This window comes from Varroa destructor, unplaced genomic scaffold, assembly GCF_002443255.2.
Source record: "Varroa destructor unplaced genomic scaffold, Vdes_3.0 BEIS01000004.1, whole genome shotgun sequence".
In the NCBI taxonomy this organism is placed as follows: Eukaryota; Metazoa; Arthropoda; class Arachnida; order Mesostigmata; family Varroidae; genus Varroa; species Varroa destructor.
In genome coordinates this window covers 13,553,114-13,574,412 of record NW_019211457.1, presented here as the reverse complement: position 1 = coordinate 13,574,412, position 21,299 = coordinate 13,553,114, and the positions used below count along the sequence as shown (strand labels likewise).

The following is a 21,299-nucleotide window of genomic DNA, read 5'->3' as shown; positions in this document are numbered from 1 at the left end:
CCCAGCCACACACTAGGTAGGACGTATTATACTAGTTAAGCAGCTGGAATTCACAGAAGATAATTAACTGGGCTCATTTTTCAAACAAATTAGCTAGGTATATTTTCTTGGCAAAAGTCAAATATCGTTAAGCGATAGCACTTCGCTATGGTCACACGGTTTGATGAAGTAGTACTTTCTCTCTGTCTTATAGAAATATTATCACTATTTTCAGCTATATACCTACTAGGCCGTAAGGTTTTAGGCACTTCAAGCATAACATGCAAGCTGTGAGACCCAGTTAAGGACTACAGAACAAGAAGAGTCAGCTTAGCAGAGGGTACAACACGACGATCGTCACAGCTGAAATTCATTTCATCTATGAGAATGATAGGAGAATTAGAGCTTTATTCGTATTTCGAAAGAGGTAGAAAATGCTTGATTTTTATTTTCTTCTTCTTTATGCATAAGCATTGCCGTAATAACGTATATAGCTGGCTAGTATAAATATAGCGATAGGTTTTGCACCTTCGAGTTCGATGGGAGTAGCGTCGATGTAACGCAGAAGACGTTGAGTAAAGAAGTATTCGAAAATTCATCATTGATCTTTGAATCCTACTGGCATTTTTAGGTCGAACCCGAAATTAATCAGCAGTCGATATAGTTTTGTCTTTGGAAGTAAAGAAACAAGCTAGGTCGATGTCTATACCAATCACGTGCTAGAATAAAATTAATTTTGCTCAAAGCGTTGCAATGATACCAACCTTTTCCACAAATACTACCCTCAAGAATAGGGCGGAGGTATGATAGATCTCATATGGTATCATCCATTGAAACTTTTTTTCGTACTCATTTTAGAGATAGTGGATGGAAAAAGATGGTGGCTTTTACCTTGGCCGGTTCCATGGACAGAGAGGCTAGCTTTAGTAGTATACGACCAGTTTTTGATGTATTGATAAAACCCGTTTCCGTCAAAGCTCATTTTGAGCATGACTTAATTTATCAGAAATACCAATGTCTAATCGGTCTAACGTGGTAATATGGATGACCAATAATAGAGCGAAAACGCACGAAAATAACGAATAACAATAAAAATTCTTTATGCCGACGTATAATATTTCTACTTGGCCAACGTTAGTTAGCCTGTGTGCCAGAGGCCAGTGGAGACATTGGCCTCTGGCACACAGGCCAAAGGTCAAAGCCAACAGGTCGATCTAACCATGTGCATACTAAGTCATAACCGAAAAATCTAGAAAGGTGGAAAAGAAGCCAAAATGATACCTATAAGCGAAAAGAAGAAGAAGGCAGTGGCAATGTAGTCGCCAATGTAACACACATTCTTATGTTTTGATAATGTGTTGCTTATATTCGGCAGCATCACAATATTTGTCTTTTGCATAGTTTCTACTTCTGGATCAGACAAGGGGGAAACATTAATTCAAGACCATCCATTTCTGGTTATCTATAACCTGCGCACGTGCCGCGTGCTTAACCTCATTGTAGGCGGCCATTTTATTCAACTAAGCTCTGCCTTACATTACTGTGAGTCCGAACTGTGCTTACATAAGAAGAACATGTCAACTTGTGGCAAATATGGGACACCTTCGAAACTAACTCAGACGACAATAGGCCCGTTGTTCGAAGGCGTCCTCTGTTGTGAATTGTAAAAACGACTAATTCGGTTCGCCTGCCAGTTGTACTGACTTTTTGATTTAGACCCTTTAAAATATTCGATGTCTAAATTGCATTCATTCAAAAATCACAACTCCGCCAACGTCGTTCCGTTGCCTGGATCCCTCCGTCTCCACCCTGTTTCTAGCCTGTTCAACCTGCATATACTGCTGCACCGTATCGCACTTTGTACCCCATGCACGTACTATAAATGCCCAGAGTTGCACGCTCCATTCATAAAATAGGACAAAACGTCTATTTACGTATCGTCTAGGCTCATTTTCCTACATACTTCTTCAATGTCCCGGCACCTCGCCTTGAGCTCCACTATCTGACCTCGGCCGCGAGCTAGCTCTGCAGTTTGCCGTTCGAGTTGTGCTTCCAATTCCTGCACGTCGTTTTGCACGTTGCTTCCGTTTGCATTGTTATTTTGACCAACCTGGACCGCATTAGTTACCTGCTGTTGTTGTTGGCCTTTTGAGCCTGCGTCCTGCTCATGGCTTTGTATAGTGGGACCACCCTGTTGTGAGCCATTGTTTTTGCCCTGACTCGATAGTTGAGACAGCTGTTCTGCGGACCGAGCAAGCTCCTCTTCAAGCTGAGAAACTCGCTCCAGGGCAGCACGGAGCCGCTCTCTCACCTAGACAGCGGGCAAAAGAGAAGAAGCAACGAAGTATGAGAAAAACAAATAATTTACCGGTATTTGAATAAAATACTACATACACGTCATGAAAAGTGACCTAAACGAACTCGAACCTAGGGCTAGACAATGCTCATTTGTTGCTCTAACATAAAGGCTATCTCAACTGCCTTTTGTAGGACTTAATCGTTAGCATATATCGTATGGAGCACTGTTTGAAACTCTACTTGAATCTTCGAAGTTGTTCCTAATATTTTCTACCGTTTAATGTGTAGGTAGAGAATAGTTATCTGGAATTAGTCAGACATCGTTCTTTTCTCCAACAAAGACACATTTTCTTTGCCGCGTCTAACGCATATCTCTAAGTACCAACGAATCAGTAACTCTAAGCGATTATTACTCATTAAACATCATTAATACGATTATATAAACGTATTAAAATTAAATTAAAGATTTCATAAATTACCTTCTCATCGAGAGCTTTGTGATGTTCGAACAGACTTTTAAGGGCTTTGAGCACCTCTACCTCAGAACTGACCCCCGCAGATGATTGCGTTTGTCGCTTTACTACGGTCATCCGAAGCGACCGCTCGTGTCTAGCCACGAGGCATTCGAGATGTTCTAGCAACAGCCGAGTATTATTTCTTTCCGCCTTGAGCTCTGTAATACCACAACCACACACGCGCCAATAAAATAAAAAAAAAAAAAAGATTATTCCGGCAGGTGGAACAAATTATTACGTACGGACGCTTTATGGTTTACCTGTTATTTGTTAGAGTACGCATTCAACAACAGATTCACTGGGAGAATTCAAATTAAACTGCATCCTTAACAAGCAAGTATTAAACCAACATGTGAAACAATATCATTTTCCAAGTCGATAATAACCCCTATGTTTCGTCTGAGGAGTTTCTAGGATACGTCAATATTCATGTAGAATCAAGTAAATAAATGTTTCTAGCTTCATACCTAAACCAGCACACGCCCCTAAGCTTAATGGGCGAACGCGTTGCCCCTGCACAATCATGGGGACATATCTAATAGGTTAGGAGTGTGCGGACTGCCTTCTTTCTCAGAAGGAAGCAATCATATCACGGAACATGATCGAATACAGAGGTCTGTCGAAGTGTTCCACTTATGGCCAACCTGTTACACGTTGACCACTGGCTGCCTTCGTAAGTTGCCTCCTCCCGGCGTTACGTGCTAAACTGATATCTTTTTGCAATAGAGACAGTCACTATTTTCCTGCGAATTATTTGTGGAACACGAAGAACGGTGCATAGGAGACTACGCTCAGGTGAACATCTTTGACACCCGGAATCGAGTTATTTGTTCCCAAAATAAATAATCCAGCCGAAATTGAACCTCCATAGCCTTTTTGGGCTAATTGAACGAACCACCGTGAAAAAACATAATCCATGAAATAACAAGTTTGAATTCTGGATGTATCACTTTCTCAGAGAGATCCCAGTTCTTTCCTAGAAAAAAGGAGAAAATGCCCTTTTCTTTCGAACGGTATGACCTTGACTACGTATTGCAGGGTCCTGTTAGTCGGCTTAACTATAGCATTCACACAAAAATGTACATCTTTCAAAAAGCGACACATGATCAGATAAAGCTATAATGCTCCTTGTCTTTTTGAGAAACCGCGTTTCTGACGCCCTGTACTTAGAATTTCGATTGAACTTGTCACCTTCACATTAGCTTGTTGCGAATACAATTCGCCAAAGAACAAAAACATCTCGGGTAATTAAATCGATTTTTGTTTATTTATTTTTTTTTTTAGATATGTAGTACATATCTGCCACCTGTGCGCATTTTTTGCATCGACCCTGCATCGACAAGCTAACGCTTTGATATATATAACGCACACAGAAACGAAAAGTTCCATTTTGACCATTTTAATAATTTTTCTACGAACTTTTTGTCGGCTATTCTACTGATATTTGAAGCGAGCAAAACACTTATCAACCATATTTAATCACGTTTTGGAGAGAAACTGTCCTAGTACTTCATATCCAACAGCCGAATGCGCGATAACCGCCTGCATTGTAAACAGCCGCCACTTGATGAGAACGGCTTTGTGACGAAGGGTCCTCTAGTTCGGTTTCCAGTCTCTCGAAAAACTACATATTCGATAGTACTCAAAGTCCATCTGCTTTCATGGATAGTTTAATAAGCTTTACTGTATTACTATTTATTATATTGTTAAATTTTTCGTTTTTTTTTAACTTAAATTTAAAAGATTGTTGTTTGTTTTTGTTCTCAAGAGGTATTCCTAAGCGTTAAATTCTGCTTGCAGCCTGTCATTGGATGTCGGTCCCCTTTAAAAAACCTAGCCTGATTCGGGAGGAGTTCAAGCTGATTGTGTGCGTATTCTAGCTTCGTTTTGTACGAATCGTGTACTTACAATTAGTTCCTACCGGGCACAGACTGCAGACTATAGTTGTGTTGAGACCTTTTAGTAATACCTGCGCTGATGAGCATTTCTCAAAGCCTATTATCCCATGTATAGTACTCCCTACAAATTTTTTATTAGCACACAACATTAATTCCATTTATATACTCAAGTAGAGGAGGTGACTCAATGGCTGTTTATTGATTTCGTTCTGATATTCCTTAATCTCCGGGTGAGTGAGCGGACGAACCGACAGCTGGAGCCTGAGGGCGATGTCTTTCTAAAAGTCTTGTTTTAGCCGTCCCTAGCAATGTACGTTACTGCTGCTGTTGCTGAAATGCAAGTTTTCGATTACTAACAAATAAATCGTTACGGGCCAAGACGCTACAACAAGCAGGTGCGAACGAGTAAGCGTAGCAAACGCGTTGTTTTCATAAGGTCCTGACGTCTAAGAATAAACCGTGGGGCGGGCGCGCTAAGGTTCTGTTGGTGTGCGATATGGTATCGCCGCTAGACGGCGCCTCATAATGGAATCACAACAGAAACACCAACGAAATATGCTTTGACGTCCTCTGTTGTAGACGTTGTTTATAAACAGATAGAACAAACTGGATTCTCAATTGGGACTCGATCAAATACACCGGAAGAAAATATATAATAGACTTATTTCTAGAGCTTTATGATGACCAGTAAATCAGTTCCGTAAGTTACACGGAAAACGGTAATGAGGGGGTGGTTTATGTTTTTAGCTGCAATTGCCTTCTAAGGCTTGGATTTTTTAGATAAGGCCCGGCAAACCAATTCTGACATAACTGCTTTAGCCTCTTTCCTCTTCAAGCTCCAAGCGTCAACACAATCCTAACCTATAGATTGCTAACTATTATTTCACCACACACACAAAAGCAGGCGGGCTTTTTTTACCTTGTCAATACGAACAAGTTGTCTCGCCTAGCTTGTTGTTAACACGTCATTGGGCGACCAGTCGCGCTGGACGATAGCATAAAGCAATCGGGCGCACTGTTAAAAGGGAACAACACGCACAAATGCCGAACGAATCGAGCCGATGCCCTATGAAGCTGTTTCGTTGGCCAGCCTCTTGGCTAAGTCGATCCGATGGGCTGATTCAATAGAAACTCTTGAAGTACCTGCAAGTTGTTCGGGTGGCTTCGAAGCAGCGAGAAAAGCAATGGGCTCTGACGAGGGCGTTTAGCAGTGCTCCTATCGTAGTCGACAAAATAGGTAGGCGGGCATTCGTGCCTGCAGCGGTATCAATGACAAGCAGCCAAATTGCTTACTATGGTTACGATAACTACTGATACACATTAGCAGGTCGTACATAAGAGTTGCAATTGTATCGTAATGAACTAAACATAGCTCGAACTACACAGACAAATAAAAACACCCCGGAAGATCCATGACGGAGCGCCTATTCATGAAAGCTCGCACTGCGATTACGAGTCAAAGAGACCCAAAACATTCGACTCTCGTAGACGTTCAAGGAACGTATGGAACGGCACAGAGATCGTGGTATGGATTGTGTTACTGCCTCGAAATAAATGGACACTAACTAATTGAAAACAAGTTATTGCATTCGAAATATTGTACTGCGTATGGTCTGGTGTGACCCTGCTCGATGGCGTAACCCAGTTTATCGATGGAGTCAATCGGCTTTGGACAAAAACGAACACATCGTTGCGTATCATCGTGTTTTCTTTCTCGCAAAAGGGCTATGGTGAAACAGAATTATTTTCAACGCAAACCTCGCACATGGATAAAATCAAAACAAACGCGTATCTAACCACCCGTTCGGCACAGTTTTTACGGCATTTAAATATCACCAACAGTTAATCAATCGCTCCGCACATGTTTGAAAATGATTGACGGTTTAATTGAACAGGATGTATATTTGGATTAAATAAACAATATTATGCCTATAGAGTTTTGGTCTCATCCCACGGTTTGTAGTCGAGGCACTACGTTTAGTGGACTGACACCTGTGAATCAGTTCAATTTTCGTTCTTTACAGATCAGAACAGATCTTTAGCTAAACGTAGTACTTTTTCAGACACTGTAAAACAACTAAACTTTATGTGAAGTTTAGTTGTTGTTGAAAAAGTTCTCCCGTCACATCCGACACTTCGAATGAAGGGAGGACTGCCTTTTAATCAACTTCTTTCCGCAATTCGGGTCACTGCCAAGCCTCTGAGCTAGTGGACGTCATCAGTTAGCCATGTTATGACAACCAACTTTCAAGATCGGCTGGAGCATCAGACCCTTTGAATTACATGTGCCTAAATCGGGAATGCTGGTCGACAAATCGTTTTAAGCAGTAAATAGAATGGGAATCTATGCTTTGGATCTTAAGCGTGATTTCTGCATATCACGCGACGTATGCTGTGGTCACTATTGACAGCACGAGCATGACAATCCGTGCGTATTCAGTGCTACGAAGATGCCGCATGTTGACCCTTGACCTGTATCCAAGCAAGTAGTACCCAACTATTGTTGAGTCCTGTTTCCCATAAATAATACAAGAAGAAGCAATGCTTTGAAGAATGCATTTAATCGGAAGCACAATTTGAATTTTCGCTTTCTTCCAGTCAGGAGCTGAGATTCAGATAATTTCGGAACAAGGATATCCAACGGGCTATTTTGTATTATAATATATTTGTACTTATGTGCCCTTAAAAAATCGTTATCATGACTTGTAACAATTACTCGTTATTATAGCTTGCAGTATAACAAACAATGAGCAATGAAGAAGTAATATGAAACTAATAGTAATTGTGAGTAAGGCCAATCAGCACCTAGTAACGTGGCTAATGTTTGTTGCCACGCATTTCTGTACGGAGAAAAAAAATCGATTGTTTCAGCAAAAGTATAAAGTGTATTATTGCAATAAATTAAATTATGAGGAAGGTTAAAAAGCTAGAACGTGGTGTTAAAAATAACAATAAAGTTCCATCGCTTTGCAAACATCTTTGACGAACTAGGTCTAACGGTTTTTAATTTTTTCGTTATCCGTAAGCCGGTTGTTTCAACTAATCATCCGCTCTGCCCAAACGGCAGATCCCAAGATGCCCAAATGCAGAAAAGGTCAGGCTGAACGACGACTTACCAGCGATTTCCTCATCCTTTTCGAGCATATGCTCCCGGGCTATATTGAGCTCCTTGCTAAGGACTGTGTAGTCTTGCGGCATGGTTTGTGAAAGTTGGCGTGCCAAAGCATCTCGCTCCTTGGTGATGTCGCTAATCTTTTGTTGATGTTGACTCAGTTGCTCCTGCAACACCGATTTTTGATGACGCAACAGTAAGAATGACCGTAGATACAAATAAATAAATAACACGAGGGCGAAAAACGAGAAAAACAAGCACAGGCATAACGCTTTAGAGAATGCCCATCGTCGAATATGAACATGCATTCACAAGGTACTAATGACGGTATTCGGTGGCGACAATTTAATGTAATCAATGCAATTTGTAGAGAGACGCGCAAATAAAAACAAACGGGCCAATAAACGACTCCTTATTGGCAAGATGAGACGCTGAAAACAGTCTTTCATTGTCGAGCCGAAACACACCCCCGGGAACTATACAAACGGAGGGGATATCTTAGGCCGTTTGTGAGTTGTGCGGCTGGCTAAGATGGTCAATCTTTTCGGTGAACTTTCTTACAATACCTATCCATAGGTTCGGAATATTCCCGATAGCAGACAATGCCGCACCGCTAATATGCTTGCCGACGGCTAAACTTAATGTGATGCGGAATCGAAGGCGGGCATAGATACACACATGGTTTGTTTCGTGCTAGACGGGGCTTTTAGCTATATGAAGTAGTAATTTTTTTGCTAAAGATCGGACACGAAGCGCAAAGCATTTATTTTCTATCTATAGATACTGAGTAGGTACTGAAATTTATCAATTAATCAGCATGTTATAAACACATAATTAATTTTTCTTCAATTCCAAGAACAGCGCTAGTGTCGACACGAAATAAGGTGCATTAAAAACGTCCTACAATTAGTCTCTCTAGAAAAGAGAAATTATGCCGAAGTATATACCGCAGTCATCAACTGGATAATATATTAACACCAAAATACTACATAAAATCTACTCGTCATTTGTGAGGCACAATTTAGATTTTCATTGGTACAGGTGGATACACTAGTTTTACCTATTTCCTTGTTTTTTTATTTTCTCACGACTTTTATTGAAGAGGTACTTCGATAGTTTAGACACCGATGCGTATCACTTGTTTTATTTATCTCAGTCTAATCGTTCTACAAAAAAATTAGAAGATTTTTGGTCGCGCATTGCTGTGGGTTACTATAGAATAACGACGCAACAAAGTCGTGAATGGCTTGTTTATATGCAAGCCAAAGTAACCCCGGATGGTTTTTGTCTATTCATAACAGTATTATATGTATATAAGACAGAATCTATTGGTGAAGATATACACGACTTCAGTTCACAGGCTTTATACAACGCTAATAATAGTTTTAGTGACTTTGCGATACTATCTTTGTGCGAAAATTCACGAAAATAGCTCTTTACTGGAAACTACGAAGATACCAATTTGCAGCGGATTCAGATAAATCGGAAGAAACGGATTTAAATAATCAAAAGTTCAGAAAAAAAATAGCAAACAATGAATTAACTAGTCTTATCTTCAAAGTAAATGCGGTAAATTTGTACGTGTCTTCTTAATCAATGCAGAACAGGCAAAGGGGGCTAGCTGAAATGTAAACAGTGTTAGAGCTATGATAGGCTTATGTTTGCCTGATCGATACGCGCAGATGGTGCGCCAAGCAAAGTGGTAATGCAGTGTGACCCATGGTGGCATTGAATCCATCATTCCTCGTTGCGTTGAACTGAAAGTTGCTTCTCAGTCATCATTCACCAGCCATTTATCGGCAGGGTAGAGACTTTTGATGTTTTTACCAGCAGATCAACACAGACGGCCCAACTTGGTCCTGATTGCCACACATCGTAGTTAAAAAAATGTAGTGTGTCAACGGTACAGAACATCAAATTTCAATGTTAAAAATCCATGTTAAAACGTAGCCCAGAATGAACGGAGGGCTTCCTCTGTCTGGAACGAAACGCTTTTTGTAGCTATTTTGCCGTTCTTGCCCATATCCATCTAAATCAGAGTCATTAGGGATGATGTACATTTATCTTCTGTGATGCTTAATGGTAAAGACTTAGGAGCGGAAAGCAATCAAGCTAGGTTTGATCGTTTTGTTCATCGCCGCTTAATCCTCTTATTGCAGCTAATCCAGTTTCGCTAATACTCTCTACCTCTTTTGAAGTACAATATGAGCACGCAACTCGTTATCAGCATCATCGAATAAAAGAAGTACGTTAAGACATCACATACAGAAATATTCAGTTTTACTAATTGTTTACGTCGCGTGTTGTCAAATGTTGAAGCGGTTTACAGATAAATTTTGCTTTAGAAAGAGTGAGTCCCGCATTTTCAGAGCTCTGATTCTAAGATCGATCCGTGCTTGATAAACCAAAGAAGAACCCAACGATTGATGGTGTGAATTTCGAAAAAAACTAACTAGGAACTCTTTTAATTTTGTTGTTGTTAACATGGTAACGATTAATTTCCTAAACAAGCTTCGTTGTATCCGAGCAGCCGAGGCCCTCAGTGACGCACAGCGATTCACCTGCAGTTAACTGTCGTAACTGTTCTTCTCTCGATGGGTTTAGTGAAATATATGATATTCAAATTTCGTATAAAACGATCCCCAAATTCGATCTGCTTTTCAGTAAAAATTAGATCCAACGTGCCGAAATTCATTATTTTGTGTATCGCCCTATACTTAAACTAGCATCCGCTATGGCTTTCTAATAGCTTCAGCCTAATTTTATGAGCAACGGAGTCTTTTACTCTCTACACTGATTAACGTCATACACAATTGTTCTCGCTGCAGTTTTTTAATTCGGCAACTTAAGCGCTATCATATATTTGACCCAATTGACCCAGTAGGATAACTTAACTACGTATTCTCATTCCACTCGAGCGTTTAAAGGAGGGAATATATCTGACCATTCATACATCAGACAGTTCTTTCTTGATCTACGCATGTCACAATGGCGGATAAAGACTCACAAATGCATAACCTGCCATATTGGGTCGCTAGCTATGATATAAACAAGGAAGCTTTACAGAACCAACCCAGATGGTCCGTGGGGCCTGGCGATGCGCCGATTGCTGTCAAAACCAACTGGCTATCTTCGTACCAGTACCAATCAATAACTGAGGACTCTCTATTGCGGTGAAACTAAGGATGGGCGGACAGGATTAATCGTAAATAACCAATAAAACTCATCTTCCCTGACTCTGAATCATTAATCTAGCGGTGAATTCTATCAAAATGAGATTAGGTATCTTCCCCCATCAACTCTGGCAACGAATAAACACTGTTTGCCCTGCTTCGGTTTTACGAACGAGGAAACGTTCGTGCAGCCGACGGCAGTGATGACGATATTTATCAAAATGTATATAGTATAACAAAAATACATACAGGTACAGGTTACAGGAATGACAATAGAAACGACCGATTTTTTTCTTAGTAGCTTGTTGATATACATATACAGTATTGCTGTCAGAGACTCGGTCGGATCATATGTACGGTGCCTTCAATCCATTGTCAATCTATCCCTGAGCTCTTCGCTAACAGAACAGAAACTGTTGCTTCAACCGATCCGACTTTCGAACGAAAAACATGCTTCTACGTTAAAAATAAACCTGCTTCTTTGCAATCGCATCGCTCGTATGCAGCCATAATAATAATAATAGCAATACTAATGTACGTGGCCCCGACAAAGATGTTTTTATAGCGACGAAGATCAATTTCGAAGCCGAACCATCTTTTGAGTCACCAATCAAAAACTATCCTCGTTTATGCCTCCGAATTAAGCGCCCGTTCGAAAATGTTCAAGGAAGCTAGAGTGTATAGACGCAAAACAACTGTATATATAACAGACATCCCTACTTGACTTCGTCACCTTCTGAATAACACATATCTAGCACATCATTAAAATTACCCGAAATCGCTTAATTTTTTCGATCACCGCTACTTAATCAATCGTTCTGTTTAACACGTTAGTCATAACGCAATCAAAGCGAATAGATCTCGACCTCGTCCAACATTGCGCTTCATTAATGGCAACATGTTCCCTTCGCGATACTTTACCGCTTTGACTTGCACGGCGGCGCTACATGTATTCCTTCCCATACGCTCCACCACAAAGTCTTTTCCCAGCATTTTGCTTTTGTGAACGTGATACCCAATACCTGCATGCGCTTCTTGCAGGACCCGTTACTATTTTTGACTTTAAAGGTAATAATATATAGATCAAGTTTGGCCTAAAGCTAGGACGGACAACGACAGACTAGCAACAGAATCTATCCGCAAAGGAATAATAAGCCATCTGCGTTCAGATTTAACATCCTGAAATCTTCGCTAGCTTTGGTAAAACGCGTTTGCGGATGCCTAGATCGATAGTAGGCAAACTGATTTTGTGACTCGGTGAATTGGCGCATGTTTTAGAGTTTTAGCAAGTGTGGGGAAGTCGTCAAATGCAGCAGGCAAACAAATTTATCATCCTGATTTATACAACTGAAACTATATAATTGTGTATGCTATTACCTACCGGGGGGCATGACATCTCGGCTAGCTGTAAAAGATGATTAAATTTTTAGAAACGGGGTAACGACCACCCAGAAGCCTTCTCTACCTAGCAAAAGCAATAAAGTGCTAAATGTCTTCCCCTTCGAAGATCGCTAGGGTAATATTTCATCAACAAGATGCTGTAGTACCCTAGACAAGTTCGTATATATAAAAAAAAAAGGACACGCTCATCAGGCTCTCACGAGTATTCGAACTGATATCATTCCACTATAAAAAAATTGAAACGGTAACTCCGTAGTGATTTTTTACGTCAATCCTAAAAGCCTATATATTACACATTGTGTAATAAGATGTACTTTGATTTGCTTTTTTTTCTCAGCTCAGTTACTTCTAGAGCAACAAATAAAAAAGCTTTTGTTTTTTTTTTAACACATATAGAACCCAGTGTAAAACTACCGAAAGGGAATTATAGTATTTTTCTAGCCTCAATATGTCAACGTGTGGACGAGACAGATTTTTAGCCAGATAACTAACGGCTTCTCCGTCGGTCTGTTTTGCTTACCCTGCTAATTTACATGAGTTACCGGAAACAAAGTTAGTTTTCAGTTTTGGAAAAACTCTACCTTCAATCAGCTTACTCATGACCTTTTTCTTTAACAAACAAATAATTTGCAACCTCCGTAACACGAACTGTGGAACCATTTAATAACGTTTACATAAAAGTAAGTTACTAGGCGCAGCTTGTTCGTTGCGAACGGATTCTCCTGATGTAATACATATATCCATGTATTTTTGTTTCATTCGCGTCGCCTTTTGGCGTTTTCGTAATTATGCGTCGTCGTTTTTTTACGAGACGAGAACAGAGCAGACAATTTTAACTCTACATCGTCTATGGTTTGGTCATCATAATTGTCACCATTAGTAATGTCATGATCACCGCCATCATCAGCGTTACGATTATTATTATTAGAAGTGCTGGTAATCGTGACATGCCCACAAGTCCGAGATGTTAGCAGATACGGACCACATCTGCCTTTTCTTCATATCATCTTCAAGTCGAACAGCGCGCGGTCGCTCATACTATCAGTCCACTGCGGGGGCGGGTTTGACAGCAGCAACAACAAAAGCAGCAATAGCAAAAGAACCGCGCTTTATTGACAGATCCATCCGGAACCGGGTTTATTACATCAAGGCATACATCCAGTATCGGTGCCGCTAGCGAGCAGACCCGCTTTCGCCTGTTCTGCTCGTGCGAAATGCGCCAACGATAGTAAGTACGCTATGGCGTTCAATTCCTGCGCCGGCCGTTGGATCTCTGTTTTCTGTCCCTGACGGCCTCAGATTCGCATATTCGATGATCGAAACAAGCGTCGAGAGTACGTTGTGGAAAGCGTTGCCAGATACAGCTTCAGCATAGAGTCAAAAGCGGCACACAAAAGAGAAATGGCGAGATGAAAGAACTTGGCCTGACCTATCTTGAGCTCTTGATGATGAGAACGTTCCGGGTCCGCCCATATTCGATAGAAATTACTGTTGAAAATCGACTGAGAAAACAGCCAGCAATAAGAACAACTGGTTAGGTTTGAATTAAGGCACAGCTCAGCTACGCAGCAGTTGACTGACCAAGAAAGAATAAATTCAAAGTGAATAATAATAATATTAGTCAAAAAAGTCCAAAAAGACCACAAATTCTAGCTTATGGTTATACGTCTGTTCTAATATCGTCTTGTAGTTATCGTATATCAAGTCGCCCCAGATGATAAACAGACTGTAGCTAAAAACACTTAGGAACAAACATCGGTCTTGATAACCGCGTGTTACCGGTACGAATCGTTGCGGCGGTTCAGCAGTAAGCCTTCCCACGTCGTGAAACAAAGTACCAGATATCAAAGATGTATACTACAATATATAGCACATTTATTAATCATTACGCAGTGCGCGGCAATGACAATCTGTTCATTGCCAAAAACGGTAAGGACTTAGACGGACCGACCACTGCCATAAGAGTCGTGATTTTTGTAGTTCTAGAAGATTTAATCGTGCAACATGGCAGCATACCATTGGCTCCTTTATGTCTTTTGGACTAAAAATTGCTGAAGGGTAGCGTGTACTTTTAAAAACCGTGTTAGTGATGGAATATAACGACTACCAACAAAAAAATCATTGTCAATAAAATTGTCGTATTCAGATGCGTGTGTTGTAAATGAAAAACATTATATAGCCAATCTAGGTTTATGGGTTTGCATTTTTAAGTTATAAACTATCCAGTGTTCATTACGATGGAACCTCACGCACCATATAAGAATATAAGACAAGATCAGCTATTTTTTTTGGCCTCTTTCGAACAATCTTATTTTGTCACTGATTATTTAGTAGTGGATCTTCAAAACATTATTATTATTATTATTATCATCAGTGTCACTCCTTTAATCTGTATTCGTATTTTACGTTTCGTACCAACACACGACCTGGTGTCCTGATTGACGGAATTGGCATTCCGGAATTACATACTTGCTCAAACCATCAAATGCATCAGATTTTCTATTATTACATGTGTTTATGCTACAGAATTTTGCTTCCAATTTTTTGCACTCAGTCGGATGCGGCTACATAATAATAATAATAAGAATAATAATAGAACATTGAGTTTAGCAACCGAAGGCAGATATGGGCTGATCATTCAAATCGTTTCATAAGCTGAATCAACTTCATGAAATGTTACTATATCTCGGTCACAAAATCATCCTTTTCATCTTCTACAGATAATCCTGGATGGTGGCGGAGGGTGGCATGTGCGCGAAGCGTCTGCAGCGAACAAGCTCATGCGGAAAACACTGTTCACAGAAACGATTTGATTTTAAGATTTTTTTTCTACAGTCATAACAAGTTCTTAGTACATCTATTACGACTTCGGTTATGATTGAATATGAAACAAGGCATAGATAATACATTTGCGTCTGAATATTGCCTCCGCATATTCATGGACACAAAGTGTGTGATAAGGATACGATTCCTACGATGCGCGAATTCGGGTTTCTGTCATTTTACAAAACATAGCGTATAGGTATGAATCAGGCTTGAAGTTTGCCTCTCGCTCTTTATCTGTTTAGTAAAATCTAGAATGATTATGGCATTCCAGATATAGATGGACTGGTTCTACGAAGTGCCCCGTTACCTTCAGTGTACGGGGAAAGCTAGCAACGGCCAACAGCATGCGAGTCAAGGAAGTTTCAGCTAATCCTGTGCTTGTAAATCAGTTCCGTATAGAAAAAGTTAACGAGATCAACCTTGTTTTTGCACGAATTTTTCGTTGCCGTGTGCTGGTATATCGCATAATGAAAACAGTCTGGACTTCAATGTTAATAAAAACCATTTATAGCAAAAATACTAATTTCGAAATAGTTGATTTCATATGAGTACATATAATTTATATATAAAGATATATATATATATATATATATATATATATATATATATATATATATCTAAAGAAGAGGCAATTTAGGCAGATCAACAAGGTAATCGCAATACTAACAACAACAAAATATTGTTTTCTTAGAGGCAGGAACAGACTCTGCTGCATATTCGGGCTCTGGCAGTTCTCTCGGTTAAAATACCCACGTCGTCATTTTATTGTTTCCACTTACGGATGTGACGGCAGTTTTTAAGGCCGCTCGTATGTCTACCTAGCCAGTGTCTAATCTGTCTCGTGTGACGAGCTGTGCTGTGTTCATTCATCCCGTTTGGGCCTCTACACGATGTCTGTCAGCCGTCTCATTTCTTGGGCATTCTCACGACCACCGGAAACTCGTATATGTGATCAGTACTGCAATGCATCCGTTTGCATCAATTAGGAAGCTCATGTCAAAAGAATCACTCCCGCTATTCAATGTGCAAATAGTTGAATTTATATATCGGAATGTAGGACCTGTCTGGATCTAGGACAAGGCAACGCACATTCGTAGTGAAAGTGTTCAGAGAAAGTCAAGGGTCGGGAATGGTAAGGTACCCTAGGCACCTAGAAGTAAAAGAAAAAATGACCTGCACGTGACTAAGTTGCTCTCTTCATTCATGTTCGTTTCAGCAACAGCCGACGTAGGTGGATCAAAGTCGGCCCTCATCTGACTTCACATAGATACACATTGTAGACAAACACCACTATTTACAATATACACATAAGAAAACTTGAACCCAACACAGCAACTATGTCTAATACAGCGCATTACACTTAAGAGTATCTATGAGGTATGTGTTTTGAGTCTGGTATTACCCTAATTGAGATTATAAGATAGCTAGCCCCTTAACAAAGGTGAGCCCATTCAAGATCGTAAAAATGTTTGAAATTTTACGCCGGGCGGCTATTGCCTTAGTTAATCACTGCTTCAAATGGCTGGCTCTATAAAGAAGCGGAGTGTGTCTACATCCAGTTTTGAACCTGAAGTATACCTAGTACCTACGAGTGTTCCTAGGTTTAGTAGACAGACATAATATCCATCGCATTATCACATGGGCTATCCTAGAGCAGCTCAAATGTTTCAAAGTTTATATTAGTTCAACAATTGTATCTAATACAGTATATAATGTTAAATCGTAATCAGCTTAGCAACATGCAAATATCTATCTGGTTACAGGTAATGATAATAGGCAATAGCAACGATTTTTTTTTTATCTGAGATTTATTTAACTAAAAAGCGTTTACTAACTATCCCGTCTATAGCGAATAGTTCGAGCAAACTCTCTCGGTTTGCGTGGCATCGTCGCCTGGTTGACAAAAGCGTATTTTTAGACCCGGGCCAGGCCTTTTGGTTTTTTTTTACCCTACTTCCTATATTCCAGAACATAACTTTTTCCATCTGGTCTGCAAAGAAATTTACTCGTAAGACTCGCATACACGGTAGCGGCACTGCAATCAACTTGCAAACTTAATGCTACCGGTGGTTTTTCGCCCAAAGGAACGGCGCACTACTGGCATATTACTAGCAATGAGGTAAAATTGTTTTTTTATTTCATTTGATGGGTGTCCTTTTTGGATAAAAGCCACAGTACTGATTATAATATAAAATACTGTTCATAATAATAATAATAGAATCAATATACAAGTTATAATGCCTTCTTATCAGCTATTTCTCATTCGTGTAGGATACCAAAGGCAGATGCCTTAATTTCAACTCGATGGATGCCATAACGCCCTGTTCAACAACGACACCTAATCAAGCGCATATGAACATAGTGCAATAATGATAACGCCTGTTATGGCCACATGGCTGCTAATAAACCAATTTTCATCCATTCGCAAGTAGTTCATGTAACGTTTTTACGTACTGTGGCTATCACGACCAGACTTTCCTATTTACTAGACAACTGTACGAGGAAGAAGACTATTATTAATGCCAATTAAGAAGTACGAAATTGCAATAAATATTCCCATTTATGATCTTATTTAGAACTGTGCAGAGCAATGCGATTACTACAGTAACTGTTTTTCCAGGAAATTAATGTTTTGTTTGTGAGAAACACACATAAGGAGTCTCAATTTTTGTGTAAAACTTTCGTCCGCAAAGGAAAATATTTACGCAAAATGGTCGAGGCAGGACGCTTTCGACAATGACAACTGCGGGTAACTGTGCTGTTTCCGGTATAATAAGTCATAGCATTTGAACTGTACGCCGCCAAAACCTGTGCATAGCACGAATCTTCTTAGGAACGGGTCGTGAATCGGTTTGGCCGAAAAAGTAAGAAAAAAGCCGTTGTTTTTCCGCATATATATGTTTCGTTGACGCATAAATAATCGCAATTTTTGCGTACTACGTTCTTTTTCTAAGTCTTTGTTAGCTAATGGTCGATGATTTCAAATAAAGCTAAAAAACTTAATCTTTTTTCCACAAGCCTGTTTGCGTCATTTCCTCGGATCATAAAAAAGTTTATGGGAGTTATTTAAAATATTTGTTCCCTGTAAAATTACGGCTCGATAGCTAAGAAATTTAGGCCAATTTAACAATTGGCTCTCATTAAAAATAGCCCAAGAAGATCCCCGTTAAACCTGAAAAGTCGAGTGAAGTGAGCCCTTTAACTTGCAGGCAACGTTATATCTTAAATTAGCAGGTCTCTTTTGAGCGTCGTCTACACGCTACATTTGTCCCGGATTGTTTCGCCGATTTTTTTACTTCTATAAAAATGAATGAAAAGGTCGAAAATGCCGTTTCTCACGGTTCAATATATCCATTAGTCGAGTTTAAGGGAGAATCTTGCGACTTGCACAAAATATCCGTTGACAACAATTTTATGAAGCAAAAGAGTTTCCTTAACAGCATATAAAACTTGAGGGTGAGTAAATAAAAAACAGGATAAAGGAAGGAGTAAGCAAAAACGCCTATTATTATTACACTTAGGCATCAATCGAATATTGCGCAATTTGTGTGAGTAAAGAAAATAATTTTTTAAAAGTTGAAGAAAGACTTTTTAAAGATGTCTTAGAAAGAGATATTGTAAAATTTTTATTACATTTTGTCATATCTTTGTTTCTTTAACATGTTTCGGACTTCAAAAAACTTCAAAAGTTTGTTTAAACAGATCTTAGCCCAATAAGCGATTTCATAAAAAAAAAGTCCCTCTCATGTTGCAATTTACTAAACACTCCTAGGCTTAATGTAGCTCTATATCAGAATAAAAGGGTCCCATTTATTTTTTTCACTTATTTGCTGAGTTTTGCCTCGCCAAAGCCCGAACTCTGTCCGTTATGGTCGCATATTCAACAAGATAGGTGAACTCTAAAGCAGACCTGCTAGTGAGTCAGGTATTAAGAAATTCCGTCGCCTGAGTAACTATTGCCTTGATAAAGTAGCGATCAAATCAGTCGATTATCAAAAATTCCCAATACAGCCACGGATAACAATGAGCCGATATGTCGTCCGATAATAATCGTCGCATTATTGTTGAACGCTTTGCATACATCCATTTACAAGATAATCAAGGCCAGCTCGAGGCTTTCCGAAATGACATTTACAACGTAGGTGTTGACAATGGAATAAGAGTTGATATAGTTAGTAGCTATATAGTGTAATAGAGTTTTAATAATAAAAATAATGCCAGCAAACTGAACAGTCCCTCAAAAGTCCTGGTGTGGCATTTTTTTTCATATATGTATATATATATATATATATATATACAATCGGGTGGCTCGTATTGGTTTACGATCGGCTTTAAAGATCGCGACCCAATTTCCGTCGATTCGTCTGAACTTTAGAAATGCTTCTAGAAAATATTGTATAGCTTTTTTTTTACAAATATTGAACTATATCTCTCACAGCTTTATGACTTTCCAAAAGCACAATTAGTGGAAGTAGGGATTAGCTTAAAAACATAGTTACTTGAAGCGAGGACGGTTTTATTGTGAATTCGTCAATAACGATAAGGAAATCGTTAGTTTGCTAGTTTATAGAATAGCCATAGCGGAAACTATTTTTTTCTACCTATCGCAGCTTAAACGACTACTGAACATTCCCTGTACCATTAGAGTTATCAACAACACGCTTGCCTGATGTTACGTTATGTAAACTTTAGCATATCTAACGGCTAAGCGAAGGATAGTATTTCGCCGTATAGATGCAACCAGCAAGAAGGTCTCCTAGGGAACAAATAAAAATAAGTTATAATGGCCATTATCGTTTTGACTCTGTTACACACTGATATGATCTGATGGTTACTGGTGAAAATCAGCTTAATGATGATAATATGGTAAACTATAACGCATCGCTAGTATAATTTCTATCTTGCCATAAACGACACAATATATTCACTATTCTGTGACTGACTAATGTAAAATACTGAATGAGTCATCTCAACATTACACATTGTGTACACATAGATCTGCGTAAACGCTTTACTGTGCTGTACTGCTGTCGCTGAGTACAGTGGGTTTTTAGACATCCCACTTAGGAGCTCATAGCTAAATGCTAACATCGTTTGAGATTGTTCAAGTGATGGCCCCGATGGTTAGATTTTTGGCTAAAAAGCAGTTAGCCGTACTGTGAGGCGCGACATGTCTCTTAATGATGAAACGTTGCTTGCTGTCTTGACAAATAAATATCCAAGCTGTAAAATCCACGGTCAATGATATTCAATAATTTTGACCTTTGCTTCGCTCATATATGGCGGACCGTCTAACAAAATGGTTATCGAGCATTAATGCTCTTTCTTCTTGGTTTCAATAAAACTTGTAATTTCAATAAAAAATGTAAGCCGAAAAACGTTTTGAATTACGAAGTTACTCTCACGTACCGAGGAAACAGCTTTTTATCTTTGACTTGCCTTGATATTTTGTAATCTATTTCTAATCAATAAATCGTGTTTGTGATGTTCAGGCAAAAAAGTTTGGAGAGTTTCTCCTCAGTGAACCTTCACCTTTTGATGACAGATCAGGCCCAGGTTGGGTGTTTTTCAGAATTAGCATTTGTCTAGGCCAGTATGATTTGGTGCTCGGTGCGATCACATCATACAGCTAAAGCTACCAGTGGTAATATACTCGCAGTAAATGCAGTTCAGCAATAAGCTGAGCACAAGACACATGACAATTTAACGGGTTCAAGTATAAACTGTTTGGCATTCACATGTGCTCATCCCAGGATGTACTCGTATTTTGAAGCAGCGAACCCTGCATCAACCGGCTTATATAAGCCGGTGCACCATCTCGTTAAAGGTCATATGGTTTTTCTTTAGACACTTCAGGTATAGTTGCACATACATTGGTACATTGATTGCAGAACATGCAGATAAAGTTCTTTAATGATGCGTTCGCCTTTCTGCAAGAAACATTACGCCGTAACGTCTCCTTTACTAGACACCACACACGGAACGTTAATTTTAGCGAACAATTTGCTTCTATTCATAAGGGCACGTCCTCTGAGTCGTAAGCAAGCTAGCGATCATTTGTGCAGAGAGGATAGAGAATTTCTCGTATAAGAAAAAT

General features: G+C 39.5%; 1 protein-coding gene across 5 annotated transcripts in view; it reads right to left on the bottom strand.

Moving 5' to 3' along the window:
* Liprin-alpha (PTPRF interacting protein alpha) overlaps window positions 1-21,299 on the bottom strand; it is a 44,616-nt gene that overhangs the window by 18,935 nt on the left and 4,382 nt on the right. For 3 of the 5 annotated variants that reach the window (XM_022801674.2, XM_022801675.2, XM_086987236.1), the window contains 3 exons: window positions 7,807-7,969; window positions 2,757-2,950; window positions 1,943-2,290 (listed from right to left, as the gene is read on the bottom strand). In XM_022801674.2, coding sequence (XP_022657409.1) covers window positions 1,943-2,290; window positions 2,757-2,950; window positions 7,807-7,969 — 705 coding nt within the window. Of the gene's footprint in view, window positions 1-1,942; window positions 2,291-2,756; window positions 2,951-7,806; window positions 7,970-8,368; window positions 8,439-21,299 lie in introns of those variants that run through there. The other 2 variants (XM_022801677.2, XM_086987237.1) reach the window with 2 other exon arrangements.